The sequence below is a fragment of the Calidris pugnax genome, unplaced genomic scaffold (assembly GCF_001431845.1).
Source record: "Calidris pugnax isolate Ruff unplaced genomic scaffold, ASM143184v1 scaffold246, whole genome shotgun sequence".
Classification (NCBI taxonomy): Eukaryota; Metazoa; Chordata; class Aves; order Charadriiformes; family Scolopacidae; genus Calidris; species Calidris pugnax.
In genome coordinates this window covers 115,671-131,131 of record NW_015090989.1, presented here as the reverse complement: position 1 = coordinate 131,131, position 15,461 = coordinate 115,671, and the positions used below count along the sequence as shown (strand labels likewise).

General features: G+C 41.0%; 1 protein-coding gene across 9 annotated transcripts in view; it reads left to right on the top strand.

Moving 5' to 3' along the window:
• DMD (dystrophin) overlaps nt 1-15,461 on the top strand; it is a 1,195,780-nt gene that overhangs the window by 1,073,573 nt on the left and 106,746 nt on the right. For 2 of the 9 annotated variants that reach the window (XM_014954057.1, XM_014954056.1), the window contains exon 1: nt 11,727-11,802. The exons of the other annotated variants lie outside the window; for them this stretch is intronic. In XM_014954057.1, the coding sequence (XP_014809543.1) occupies nt 11,783-11,802 (20 nt within the window). In that variant the 5' untranslated portion in view covers nt 11,727-11,782. Of the gene's footprint in view, nt 1-11,726; nt 11,803-15,461 lie in introns of those variants that run through there. 9 annotated transcript variants of the gene reach the window in all.

Below are 15,461 nucleotides of genomic sequence, written 5' to 3'. Positions count from 1 at the left end.
GGAAAAGAGTCTGTCAGTGTGAATTCTTTATCAAACTCACCTGTGTAGGTATGCCCACATCGTGTGTTCTCACAATAGTCCTCCTAAGTTTGGATCAAGTCAACAAATCAACTCAACTCATTTCTACTGTGTTGGTCCCTTCATTGATTTTAGTCAATGGCATATATTTATAATATCCAGAGACTTCTCAAACTATTCTGCTTCAGTACAAGAGGTCTTTTAAAGTACTTATCAACTTTTTCCCCCAGTTTTATAAACTGAATTTAAATTTAAACAGATCTTTCTGACTCTTACTCTCTCTTCCTATATCTTTTTGTTATGTGTAAGTTTATCTCCTACAAATATTCATTTAAAGTCCTGAGAGCCCAATGTTGCTCTGGCATCTACAGACTGAAGTTCTGCTCATCTGTTTTGCCAGTCCTGCAGCAAGTTTCAAGGACACCGACAAAGACTGTTGCTGCCTTGCCTTGCTTTGCCCTGTTGCATCTTGCAGATTTTCAGCTTTCCTCAATTCTCAATTAGATTGTCCCAATAATTGTTAGACATTTACACCCACACATTCTTCGTAAGTCAGAGCTTTCCTCTTCCTTGTGGAGAAGTTAGACAAGAGACAAACAAGAAAAAAATCTAGAAAAACACTTCCTGCCCTGTTCTCCAGGTTTTTCAGTTTTCCTGGATAATTTCCTTGCCACGACCTTTATTTCTGAGCTCGGCCTGCTGCAAGGCTCTCTAAAACCACAGCTCAGCTATATTCTAATTTTATACTCTTCAGGTCTTTTTGTCACCATCTCAAAGAAGTATATGATGCACATCAAGTAAGAGTGTTTACCTGCAACATTTCATTTGTTTCAGAACCCTTCCTGAATTATACAGAATTTCCTTTTTGTATCTTAGTAGATACTTAGTAGATTCTTAGTAGAAAGTAGCATGCTAGTGAATAATGAGTAAATCTCTTCAGCAAAATAAGAATAATTTGGGGTTTTTTAGTGTAAACTGTTCATAAGTGTAATATGTACTGACAACCTTTAACACAGCTTCACCTAATAGATTCCCATTGCAAGTGAGACCAAGCAGGTGGCAACCCACAATCAGTGCCTTGTTATCACTGAGAAGCTTTGATCTACCTAATGTATAATAAATAAGATTCTGCATTTTAATCATCTTGCTGCTTTCATATCACTTGTGTTGCAAAGTCTTATTTTATTTCCAAAAACTCATCCTGACTTTGTTGATCTTTTTTTTTTTTTTATTAGATTATTTTTGATCATTTATTTATTTCAACATACCTACCAGCAGACAGATGATATACCAGCTGGAAGTTATTATATTGTATACCCACCACTTCCCTGTCCACCTTTGTCCTATTCCTATGCTTGCAAAAGATTTAGCTGTTCTTAACTTCTTTTTAACTTTACAGTGTGTAAAATGTATGTAACTGACCGGATGATCCTTTTAGGTTAAGATATTAGATGATGGAAAATACAGTTAGGCTTAAAGTTCCCCTTGTTTCTGCATGTAATCCTCATTCTAAAGCTGCATTATGCCTTTATGCTCCCATAAAGATCAAAAATTTATTATACTGATGAAATAAACTTGAATAGTTCCTTAAAAACAGCAATCTCAACTCTGCTCAGATATATATACAACAATGTTGGTGCTATAGTATTTTCAGTAATTTAATATTCATATTACTATTCAAATTCCCTTTACTTACTTGTGGTCAGTCTGATTGTTTCAAGGCAGGGAGGATCAAACCAAACCCTGTCTATAAAAAAGGCAGTATTGAAACCATTAATATTTACACAATATATAAGAATAATAGCATAGAATAGTGCTGCTTATGAATAGGTATTTTTTTCAGACAACGTGCCTGATCTTGTATTCACTGAAATCCAGTGCTAAATTTCTCACCAAATTATGTAATGTCAAACTTAGCACTCTATTGAGTTAGAGGAAAATTATAGAATGGACACTTAAATTGTTCTGTAAAGGATATTTTAAATGATCCTCGTAATTGCAAATTACGCAAAAAGACAAAGTAGAGAAAAATATAATTCCAGCATAATGACCTAAATTAAGAAAATAAGAACTGCCTTTTTCAATGTTGGAGTTGGTGGCTGGAACTGATTTATATAAACTGTGCCCGTCTAGGAACAAGCAAACCCATGAAATTAAAAATCCATCAAATTGTTTTAAGTGAGAGGATGCGATAGTCTGCCAATGTGAGAACAACCTGTACTCATGAAGGAATGCTGCCAAAATTTTGTTTGGAAGTAGAACTCAGCTCAGTATGTAGCATGCGATGCACTAAAAGGGTTAGAGCAACATCATTGCACACTATGCTTTTGCCATTTACAAACTTGGCAAGATGCTGTAGGGTATGTGAGTTAAGAGAAGTCCAAGAGAGCAGCTCAGCATTCTTCTAAGTCCTACCTTTTTCCAGTTTCTTATACAATTGCTACCTAAACCATTCCTTTGTAGATAATGAAACTTTAAGAAAGAAATGCCACGAGAGGCCAGCTGCTCTGCTGGTGTGTCCTTCTTCAATTAGTTAACTCTGTTGAAAATTGTGCCAGCTTACAAAGTTTTTGAATGAATATAATAGTTGTTTCTCCTTAGAAAATCTGACTGCTGCAAACTTTGAAAATTGCATATAAAGCAAGTGGCACACTTTAAAAGAAGATATGATATAGCTGCTCTTTATAGGTAGTGACTTGGTTTTGTCAAATCAGTTGCCTTCTGGATAGAAAATCCACTATTTAAAAATAATTACTTTGATAACTAGCTAATTTCTTTGGTAGGCTCATCAAGAAAGTTTGAGGACCTAGCACAGCAAAGCACATGTGACTATGTTCTATTGCATGGCATTTAAATCACAGGGGTTTGAGCTGATCTAGAACTCTCCTGGTTCCCCCAGCGTAGGGAGGTGTTTGATGTGATGGATTTATTCTGCAGGGACAGGCCCAACTAGTTTCAAAAAGATACTGTGGTTGTTACAGTAGCTGGGCTGCAACAACTCCCACATTAGGTCAGGCAATCTGAAATGAAAAAAAAATAATTAAAAAAAAGTTTTGAGTTTTTCTTCAAATTTTATACATGTGTATATGTAAATAAAATCACACCTTAGGTCCACAGGAGCACTACATGGGAAGTGGAGTACCACGGCCAGTCTGCTTTAGAGCATTCCAGTTCTCAGCAGGATGAACAAGAGTCGCTGTGTGAAATTTGGCCCAAGAGATGGCTATTATTCTCAGGGCAGACACAGATAGCAGTGTAGATATAAGATAATGTGCCACTAGAAAGTCTGAATAACCAGAATATTGTCACATTTGGATAATTGATCTCTCTTGGCTATTCCATAGACTAAATAATTTGATTAAAAGGCAGCACAGATGTAGTCCCACTGGTCTTATTTGTTTTCTCAAAATTGCTGGCAAGTTTCATTTACGATGTCGACATGGAAAACAGTCACTTCATCTCTGATCCAACAGAGTGCACTCTCATCACCAAATGATCATTTTCATTGCATACAATCCTTTTTAAAATTTTAAAATAAATGCTAGATTTGGTGAAGTATAATGTTTACTATGAAAATTATCAGAAAAATAATGAAAATACGGCATAAAGGTAAAAAAAAATATTCTATTTATTTTGGGAGGCATGGAGGACTTTTAATGCTGTTACTTTACTCACAAACAAGAAACAAGTTTCTTCTCTTTGATTCCTAAATTGTAATTCTTAGAATAAAGCCAAATGAATACTCAATATGGCAAACTGCTAAAAATAAAACTCTCTGAAGGTTTTAGTTCAGTATTAAATGCACTGATTTGATAAAACCAGTGGATTAGATAGGGTCTAATCCTTCACTCCCTGCTTGGGCTCTATTTGGCAAAATTCTTAGTCTGTCAGTTTCTGCAAATCTTTGCAAATTTATTTTTATCCTTAATAAATTATTTGCTCCGTTAGTTACCCTAAAAACAGAACAAATTGAGGGACATGGGTGGAAGGATAATAATTTGAGAAAAAACGACTGCAGATTTTTAAGAATAAGAAATAAGAGCAATTGCAGCAACAAAACTAAGGAAAAGTAACAAGAGGTTCATTTCCAAATACTGATAAAAAGTATAATGTCCATAAGAAAAAATAAGTTTCATTACTAAAGTACAAAAGTATTTAGGTACCACATATCTTAACCCAGTTTTTATTTTAAAAGTAAGGTTGAACTTATTTTTTTATTATTTTTCCCTTGGCTCATGTATATTATTGTAAAGACGTTAACTGAAGTGGTGCTAATTGTTTGCAAAATGGCATTTGGTTCTAAAGCTGGAAACTACAAACCAGAGCTGTTGATAGTAATTGAAGGAAAATATTTAACCTCAAGAGAAGAATAATAATTTTTTTATTTTCTTAGTATGACAGACTGATTTTTTTATTTTGGGATCAAGGTTGATTGCTGAAAGAGTTGCAGTGTTTTCTAAGACAGGAGGTATGAGTTTAGGTGATCCTTCTTTCTAACTTTAAGGACACTTCTACTCAGTAGGCAACATATTGTCTATATCTATTAAATTTATGACAGGATAAATTTCCAACTATTATATTTAATATATGGTTTGGATCTTGTGCATGCTGTGCGTTTGTAAGGTACTATGTAGATACAGAGAAATCTCGGTTGACTTTAATTATTATTTTTTTTCTTGAGAGGAAGGTGAAAAAAACTGTGGGATGTTTCTTAGGACTGATAATATGGAATTAGGTATTGTGAACTTCTAAAATAATCTGACATTCTGTGTCTTGTGGTGAGGGAGATGATAAAGATGGGTAACTCTACTTAGTCCATAACAATAAGAATTTCCACTTGCAGTCTGGACTATTTTAGAAAAGCTGAAGATGTTGATATGGTAGACATGTAGGTTGACATTTCTGATAATATGTTCAAGGGAGTTAGATGCAGCAGCCAGGGGTCTAAGAACATCTTAGCTCTGATTTTCATGGCAAGTTTTTCACAGTGAATTCGCCTATGTTGCTAGAAAGGGAATCTTGATTTATTCTTTCACTATCAAAGAGATTCCATTTTCTGTTTAATAACAGAGATCAGAGAACTGAATGAAGGTATGCCAGTAGAATTGCAAGCTGTTTGAAGCCTTGTTGAGATGTACCGTGAAAGGTTTGGCCCAATTCAAACATACAAAATACTGAAAGTACACCTAGACATTGAATTCTATTTAATGCATTCCTGTTATTAGGCTTAGTTAAACATAAAGTTTAAACTAGGCAATATAGTCTAGCAATGCTTTTTTTTTTCTATCAGCTAACATTAAAATGATTCTTTCCTGAATAAACTGCCAGCTCCTGTGCCAGAGACAGAAGGACCTACACAAATTTACCTAAATGCGACAGCTGGGAGGACTACTGTGTTAGGAAGACCCATATTATATAATTTTATATATATATATATATATAAAATACACACATATTATAGTTAAGTAAATGGGAAGAGCAGAAGCTGTCTGGAATTATGTGAAGCATGGGCCAGAGCGTAAATGCTTGAACTTGCCACAGAAGACTTGATAAAAATCCTTTTCTTACACTTAGCTACGAAATTTTTTTCTTACCTCAAAATTCCTTTATATCCCTCTTTACTGAAGTATTTAAGTGCTAACATACATTTAGATTCAATTTGGATAAAATCATATCCACGCCCTAGAACATGGCACCATGGTAGCTGATACAGATTCCTCTGTCTCTGGGAGCACTGGTTAATGTAGGTATCTGAATGGCTACATTTGTTTTGAATTACAGTATATATAAACACTAATTTTCACTCTTTGGCATGGACAAGATGAGACTATTGCCACTTGCCATTAAAGGGCACTGCCAGAGCTGTATGAACAATTGTCTCATTTTGTAGTCAAGTTATAGTACAGTTTTTTATTGAAATGAAAGAAAAAATTTTGATTTCAGAAATGTCAGACGATAAACTTTTCCTTTCCAGAATTTTTTTCTTGCTGTTATCAAGTCTGACCTCAGTTTGGGAATAGTTGCACAACCCTAAACTTGAAGCTGCATTTCTATGCAAATAAACCATGAGAAATGTCACCTGGATCAGATGAAGGAGTTACCTGGATGGAATTACTGGTGAGGCTAGTTAGGTGTAGCTGCTCCCTCCTCCCATGAACTTCTCCAGGCTGGTTTCTTCCCCAGGTGCAGAGCTGCACGTCCTTCGGATTTCTGATTCCCCACGTCTAGGGAGGGAGAGCAAAGCAATCATGCTATGCAGAAAGACTAAGCTTTGCTTGTGTTACACCAGAGTATTGGGAGAAACTAAAGACTCTCCAGTTTTGAAAGTAAATCAGTGCAAATTTGATTTACCAGGGAGGGAGAATTTACTATGGTACAATTATTATTTTTCAAGTCTTACTTGTATATTGTAAAGATCATCAAGCAGATTTGCTTGGCATAAGTTTTCTGCTGGCAAATTTTCAGTCTTTTCTATAGGTGGGGTTTTTTTGTTAGCTTCCCAAAAGTCTTACTTCAGAGAGATTTTTTAATGCTTTTAGTTACCTAGCATTTTGCTTTTTGATCTTCCCAGTCTCGAGACTATTCACATTCTAGTTGATTTCCATCCCAGAAGAATAGGGGTTGTTCCTTTCTAAAATTTCTTTATTTCTTGTGCTTTGGTGTGGAAGGGAGAAATGAGTTTTTGGGGTTTCCAGATGCATACCTGAAGAGCTCATAACTCTGATGGAACCTGGATGTGCCGTCCAGTGATGCATGTAATCTTACATAGTCTCACTCTGGTCCTCTTTTCAGGGCCACACACCTGGCAGCAGACTGAACACACACTCTGATAGTCTGCTGCTGCAGGGAGTCTACATTGGCACTGCCAGTTGAAAAAATAAATGTAGCCTCTCCAAATCAGTCGTTCCAAGATTTCAACAGGGTGAAATTCATACACATATCTAATATATCCAAAATGACAGGCACCCTCTCATTCATCTTTTATCAACAGCATGCATTGCACTGCGACATAAGGCACACACAGACTGCTCCCAAGGCTCTGTGATACTCATCTTGTAGGGTGACTAAGATTTCGCTTTTAATCAGGTGACTTTACAATAGTAAAAGCAGGTACAGCCTGAAGGAAGGCGGAGGTTGTTGAGCGTTCAGCAGGAACAGACATACTCACGTCACAGATGCCATGTACCAATACTTTCCATACTGGGCATTAAATTGCTGCAAGCTCTGGCTCTGTAATATTTACTGCAGAATTACTTTTATTTAAAAAAGAAGAAAATGATGATTCCTCTTCCTCCTCTGTCTATTCCAAGAGCATCTCAATGAAACATGTCAGACAAATTCTTGTGAGCTCCACTTGCTGTTTGCATGCCTGCCTTACAGCGCAGAGACCAAGTTCTGTGTAAGAAGCAGCACTTGCTAATCTCCCTTCATACAGGACACAGATTGGGTTTGCCTCTGGATGGAAAGTGATATGCTCCTTCCCTGACTCTCCCATGTTGTAAATAACTGATTGTAAGTAAGCAGAGCTATGAATGTTTTAGTAGGTCTTTAGTTTACAGTGCAATGTTGGGGAAAATTAATGCAGAATTTCAAAACTATTCTCTTTATTGCATTTATAGTATTTTAATGCTCAAACCGCCCCCCAAAAAAGCCCAAACCCCTATTCTCTTCTTGGCTTTTCTGAGAGAGCTATCAACAAATACTGAAAAAATCCTGGAGGTGTCAGCCCTTGGAGCATATTTTAGACAGATGATCCAGGAAAGTGTCATAGTGCCATCCCAAGTGACTCTTCGTACTTATTTATACCAATGAAAAGAAAATAGACTCAAACAGCATAACGGATTAGCCAGCCCGACACAGGGCACCACAATGTCTTCTTATATGCAAGGCAAGCATTGCTAATCCACTACCCAGATAACTGAGAAATAGGAAAGCCACGCTCACAAGGAGGACTACACGCTTCACAGAACTGTGGAAGCCAGACTAAGTTAGTAGGAAAATGTTGTATCTCTGCTCTCAATGACAGTAAACTAAAGAAATGTCTCTTTAGTTTTCTAACTCGTGAAGTGCTAAACTTACAAGCAAAAATAAATGTATGTGTTTAACGGCTGCCCTACTAAGCAGTTTTAGGCAAGGCCTTACCCATTTCTGCATTCTGATTTCCATCTGTCTGTAACATGGAGTAGTGATGCTGGTCTCCTTTGTGAAACCTATGAAGATTTATACTCAAACAATATTACTTAAGAATCAGTTATGTTATCTTCATATTATCATTTTTAATGTGTGTATGTCCATGGCTCTGTCCCCACAGAAAAGGGACAAAATTCTGAGAAGTACATCTTAAAATTGAAAAATCGGGTTTCTCAAATGCACGGATACCAGGAAGCATTTGGACAGCAAGACAGTCAGACTTCCTGAAAATCCACTTCATCTTTTTTTTTTTTTTCCCTGAAAGATTTTTTGCGTAATATGCCAGGGGACTCTGATTTCTCTTTAAGCACCTGATGTTGTTAAATGTTGAAGAGACAGATACCTTGACTAGATATAGTCCAGGACAAACCTACAGGATAAAAGAAATAAACACCCTTCTCCTTCTGATTAAGGTCTCTGTGTAGGTGCACAAATTGGCTGAATAGCCCTTGAATATGAAGAGCACCACAGGGAATTAAAACTCTGTGATGCTGTTTTATTTTTTACAGGGAGAAGACTGTCTTTTATCAAATAAATGGCTTTAAATTAAGTATGTCATAAAGATTGGCTTCAGTTACAAATGCCAAAGACATTAACCATTTACACTGCAAGCATAATATATTTTTGTAATAAATTATAGGTAGTTTAAAAATAATTTGGAATAAGAGTGGTATTACTTGTGTACATTATTCAGCAGAAGTATAATTTTAGGGTCACTCAAAAAGCTAAAAGCTTTTTTGAATTTGGAGACAACAATCAGAACTACATTAAATAGATTTTTTTTTAATAAAATCAAATTGTAAAGTCAATAGGCCTTAATCCCTTAATCCTTCAACATTCTTGTTTTCCCCTGGACGTTCTTGAGCGGGTAATAGTTTGATTTGGGAGATCAAAGGGTTAATTTGCTTTTCAATTGAGGAATGACTCAGAGTTCCCCTTCATTGTTTAAAAAAAAAAAAAATAAAAAGCAGTGTGTGGGTGTAAGGTAGGGAAAAAAAGCCAAGAAAATGGATTCACTAATTGGGGTTTTCACCTGCTGTGAGTCTAATTGAATACAATGCTTTATTTGTAACTCAAGGAGAAAGAAGATTATGCAAAGTATGAGAAATTCAGACTGGTTTTCAAATTCTTATTACTTGGCACTATTGTATGGGAAAGAAGACCAATGTGATAATAACAGCATCAAGCTTCTGTTAAGGCAGACCAGGAAACTCCAGTAACAGTAAAAATTGAAGGAATGTGTATCGGGGGTATCAGTACTAGATACTTCTTGAAGGAAAACAAACCATTTTTGGTGTGAAACAGCAGGCTTCTGGCTATGCTGAGTTCCTTTGTATGACACGGGCAGCTGCTCTCTCTTTGTAATAGACCGTGAGGTTCCTCCCTAGCAATATGCTAAACATCCTATTCTAAAGACTTAGAGAGAGCTGTCTCACTTCTTAAAACTTAGCTGAAGATGGGAAAAGATGAGGTTCTTGATGTAACACGGTTAGACAGCCTTTGGCCTGTTCATTCACCTCAAAACTAACCTATCTGATACGGCAATTGATCTAATACTGGGTCCACCAAAGTAAATGAAAAGTTCTCATGGAGTCTTAATAAGCTTTAACGTAGCGATTTATGTTTGCACAAAAATGAATTCTCTTCTCTTTGCATTTTGGGGTAGTGGTGTAGACCACAACTGAAAATTTTAAAACAAATTAAATTGTCTAGAAACGATGAGAATTTAACATGTAATTCCATTAGGTTTTATATTTGCATTTGAGGGGGCTGAGAGGTTGAACCTTGAGCATCTCACACTTCTAACATTTTTAGAAAAAAACACGAGGGCTTTCCTTGAACTACCTGTTGAGCTTTTCCTAAAATCAGTTAACCCAGCTGCCAGAAGCCTTAAGGGATCCTAGCACTTAAGATAAAAACCACCGAGTTCAGTGCTGACCAACATCTGAGGAATAGGAGAGCAGTCTGTGGGATATACCTGTGGTATGGAAACAATGAGTTTCCATAGGCCTGCATCTTGCCAGTGTAAAAATAGGGACTTATTTTGTGCATTTGAAAGGTACTTTTTTGGGTGGCTTTCCCAAGAAAGTACAGTCTGTAAGGCTTGAAAAAGTCCTGAGTTGCTTGAAGGGCTGGGTTCGCTACGTGGCATTATCTTAATGAATAAAGGATGTAGATGTAAAAGTCGCCTGAGAGCAGACTGGCTGCGCTGATTTGAAATGCTTGTGACACTAAAAGGAGATTGTTAGCTTTTATTTGTGTACTGAATATTAAGTAGGAATTGATACAAAGAAACGTTGCGACAGTTACTCAGCATGAGCAGAACTGTTTCTTCTGCTCTGAAAATGACGAGAGAGAAGCTTTGTCCTTCCCAGTGAGTCCAAGGCAAGCCCTTAGAAATGAAATTCATAGAATCATAGAATCGTCTAGGTTGGAAGAGACCCTTGGGATCATCGAGTCCAACCATCTACCCTACTCTACAAAGTCCTCCCCTACACCATGTCCCTTAGCACTGCATCTAAACGGCCCTTAAACACATCCAGGGATGGTGACTCCACCACCTCCCTGGGCAGCCTATTCCAATGCCCCATCACTCTTTCAGTGAAAAATTCCTTCCTAATGTTCAATCAATGGAGCTTGAAGCCATTCCCTCTCGTTCTGTCACTAATTACCTGTGAGAAGAGACCAGCACCAACCTCTCTACAGTGTCCTCACTCACAAATAAACCCCTCGGCATTTTGAGGGCCGGAATTAACAGCTGCCAAGCGAAACCCCCGCCTTCAAATCCATCCCAGCTTCAGTGCCTATTATAATTAGGCCTCTCCAGGGAGGTGGTTGAGGCCCCATCCCTGGAGATGTTCAAGGTGAGGCTCGACGAGGCCCTGGGCAACCTGGTCTAGTTGGGGGTGTCCCTGCTGACTGCGGGGAGGTCGGACTAGATGACCTTTGGAGGTCCCTTCCGGCCTGGACAATTCTATGATTCTATGATTCTATAATTAAGTTTTCTTCCCCCGAGCCCGCTGAAGGAGACCTGCTTCGCCAGCCCATCTCCCCGGGGGAGCCCAAAGAGCCCAACACGGCCCACCCCCCCCCAAAACCAAAACAAAACCAAACCAAAACCCCCATAAGAACCCAAAAAGTCTAGGGAAGCCCCGAAGGCTCCTTCAAGCCGCCACTCGAAGAGATGCCCAGGTGAGGGCAGGGGAGGGGGCGAGGTGCCCTCACACAGCCCGGGCTGAGGTGATGGCGAGGGATGAGGGAGAGCCGGGGGAGGGGATGGAAGGGGTCCGGGCTGGGAGTTGAGGGGAATAGGGAAGGGTCTTCGGGACGCTCCCTGCCGAGCCGGCACCCCGCCATCCCCTTCAGGCTGGGGCGGGCAGGGGCGGGGCGGGGGAGCACCGCCCCCTCCCTCCTTCCCTCCCTCCTTCCCCGCCGTCGGGGCGGCCGCAGCGGCGCTGGGCGGCGGGGCCGGGCGGCCGCGTTGGTTCTGTCTCCACGGCGCCGCCGAGCAGCAGCAGCAGGAGCAGCAGCAGCAGCAGCAGCAGCAGCAGCCACCGCCGCAACAGCCGCCGCCATGAGGGAGCAGCTGAAGGGGTGAGGGGGCTGCGGGGGGCGGCAGGTGCCGGCGGGATGGGGTGGCCATGGCGGGAGGGAGCTCCCCGGTGTGTCCCGCCGCCCGGCGAAGGTGGGGAGCGGCGTGGCTGAGCCCCGTGTGATGGACCGCGGAGGTGGGGGGGGAAGGAGCAGCCGTGCCTTTCATTAATTGCGTTAAAAAGACCGTCTGGCTGCCCCGTTTCTTCTGGGAACTTGGAAGGGCGCGTTAAACCCGCGCCTTTCCCCTCCCCACGCTGCGTGTGTCTGGTGGGAACACGTAGGAGATGGCGACGCGAGGTGGCGAGGCACGCGTGGGTGTACCTGGGCAGGCGTGGGGGTGGCGGGGGGAAGGGAAACCCCGGGGTCGGGCCGGGGGGTGGTGGAGGTGCCGGGGGTGCGGGGTGCTCCCGGGGGGCGCCGGAAAGGAGGGGAGCTGGCTCTGGGCGGTGTTCCTCGCGTTTTAAGGGGGGGCGCGGAGCAGTGAAGCGGTACCTGTGTTGGCACCTCGTGTGGGCTGTAACTCGGGTCGGGCGTGAACTTTAATAGAATCCCTCAAAACAAACGCCCTTAGAGGTGTCTTACTTTTCCCGGCGATTTCATGCATCTTTCAAGTTAATAGGCAGGAGAGGCTGGGGGGGGATTCCCTCCGGGCTACTGCATTGTAGGTGCTGTATTTCTTGTTGCTATACGGCACGTTATATTGCCTTTTCATAGCTATGGTAAAACATCGTGCAGCCCGGGATGCCGGCAGTGTCCCCAGTCCCCATCTGAAGCTGGAGTTGGGCTGAGAAGTGATTTTTGCAGGCATCCGTGTACAGAGCTGAGGAAGCGAGAAACGTGGTTCCGTGTAGGATCTTTGACCTTTTAGCACTAAGGGATTGTTCGAGGCCATCGCTGTTTGAGACTGGATTTGACAAGACCCTGCAGTGAAATTGCTTTGGCAGAAGTGGAGAGGAGAGGCTTTGGAAAGCAAATAGAGCAGTGGAGAGGAACAGCTGGGGGGGCTGGCTCACCAAGCCCTCGCCACTGAGTAGGAATCTTTGCCCATGACAGAGTGTACAAAATAAATGTTTAACATCCAGGGGAGGAAAAAAAAGAGTTACTATTCAGTACTTGGCAGTTGATATTTGCCCTTCTCCTACTATTCATTTCCAGTATCGGCACGAAACTTTAATATGTATCGGTGCCTGCCTTCAGCAGTCTTGATAAATCTCCCAAAAGCCAATAAAACATGGTAAAGTCAAATTCCTGCTGAAAAGACACTGATCCTTGGCTTAAACAGAAATAATCTCTGCACAGATCAGTAGTCTCTAGATTTACAGATGAAAACAGTAGTCCTTTGTAAAGCACAAAGCAGTGCCACCTTTTTACATCGCTAATACTTTCCATGATGGTAACTTGTTTTATCTAAGGAATTAATGAAACACCGTAAAAAGACAACTATGAAGTCTTCCTCGCAATCACTGTCATCCACTGTTGAAAACATTGTTCTTTGAAATGAGCGGTTGTGTCTATTCATACAAACAATTTCAATTGCGTTTAGGTTAGTTCAGTAAAATCCAAACAACTCCATCATGTTTGTTTTGGCTTTTTGACAACAGTCATAAGGTGATTGGAATAACCTTTTATTCGTCTTAAAGCCCAAAGGTGAGAGGTATTGTAAATTGTGTTGTTTGAAAATGGATCAGTCCAGTGCTTTATAAAATACTAGTTCAATTTTGGCTTTTTCATAAGTGTGTGTAGTTATTTATTTATTGCTATGTGATAGAATTTCTTATTCTATGCACATGTAGTTGATGTCGCATTTTCTAGTGAAAGGGGAGAGGAGAAGCGCAGCAGAACTGGCTCTGGTATCACCAATGAAGAGGGACCTAAGAATTTAAAAAGGACCCTGCAGTTGCAACTTAAAATTCTAGACGCTGGAGCCAAGCAGTGAATACACATGAGACTAAATCCTAGATTTTGGGGAGAGAAAAAAAAAAAAGGGAGGAGTGCAATCAAAACCAGTTAAAAGGTTTGCAAATGTTTCAGTGTGGTTTATGCAGGAATGTTGGGGGGGGGGGAATTTGCAGGAATTTGGGTGAGGGGGAGCATTGCTCTCTACTCCTCCTGCTGCTGGTGTTGCTCAGAAGTAATATAAAAGGAAGCAAGATAAAATAACTGTATTTTGTCCAAACTGGTCAAGTTATAACAAGGGAACTGTAATTCAGCCAGCGTGTCAGTTAGGATATCATCTCTTGATTTCAGGTTTTCAATCCTGTGTGTTATTGGCTCTGCTGACAGCGACGAGAGACAAATCTCTCTGCTGTTGGCAGGAAGAGAGGAGTTCACAGAGGCATAGTGTGACAGAATTCCCCACATAAAAATTATCCTTGCTAATATAATATAATCATCCTTTAATGAAGTGGTCCTGCGGTTCCCAAGGGATGTATTAAGTGAAGACTATGCTTTCATCCCACTGAATTATCAGAGTATTTAGCGTGCCAGTCACACCAGCGCCTAGGTGTCACCATTATCCATTGCTGCTCTTCTCCTTTCCAGGCTTGGCTTTAATTTCCTTTCCACCTTTGCAGCTTAAATCAGATGAGGAAGAGAAAAATACATCACGTGAGCCCGCTTATATTTTTATTTGTTGCAAAGTGTCCACGATTTAAAAGCTAGCGGTCAATTTCGTTGACCTAAATGTAGAGCCAAATTGCAGAATGTATCCTCTGAGCGTGTGCGATATTGAAAACTACTGGCTGTGTGCACTGGTGCCTTTTTGTGTTGGTGGTTCGTTGGAGAACCATCTTGGGTACTTCTTTCTGTGCAAATTCTCGCCCCGCTTTAGGTGCTGCTAGTCAAGAGGACTTGTGCTACGCTTTTCATGTCTTCCTGACTCACAAGCTGTAAAGGGCCTTGTTCACCGGAGTTTGATACTCTGGCAAAGGCTTTGCTGCAGATCTATTAAGGATGCTACAGCATTCCCAAGTGTGGTTGAGGCTGCCTGAAACTGCTGAGCTGGCATTTCACTTCAGACGGTGTTCACAATAAGGGCATACACACAAATCCTCCCCCACCACTTCAACCCCAAAGCTCACAATTAAATGGCCTTTGAAAATGGCAAAGAGGCTTATGAAGAATAGCCTCGATGGAATCTAACCTTTCCTGGAGCTGCCCTTGTGTGCTGAATTGTTGATAACTTCCTGAGCTGAAAACGTTCAGTTGAGAGGCAAATGCCTTTTAGCTGGAGCGGAATAGCTGCAGCCTTCTTGTGTTCTGCATGTAAAGTACCAACAAAATCTGCCCTGGCTCGGCACGGGCGCTCAACCTCTACAGAAATCACAGCGACTGAGGCTCAGTTCCTGTTAAACCCTTTGCTTTTTCCCTCAAGAGCCTCAGAGGTGGATGGACAAACGCTGGGTCTGGTACGGGGTGTGAGGCTGAGTGAGCTCTGCTGAGTTGCTGGTGGTGGCCACACCAGCCCAGGGCACCCTGCCCTGTGGGTAATGGCTGCTGGGAAGGTGGCAAAAGCAAGGGTTAGGGTCTCTCCTCACTTGACTTTTGTAGCCTAAAGGAAGGGGTATTTCCTCTTCAGTTGCAACTAAGTTTATAAATAAAACAAAGGAGGGGAATAAAACATAGAGGGGAAATGGACCTGCCCGGCACGTTCAGTCTTA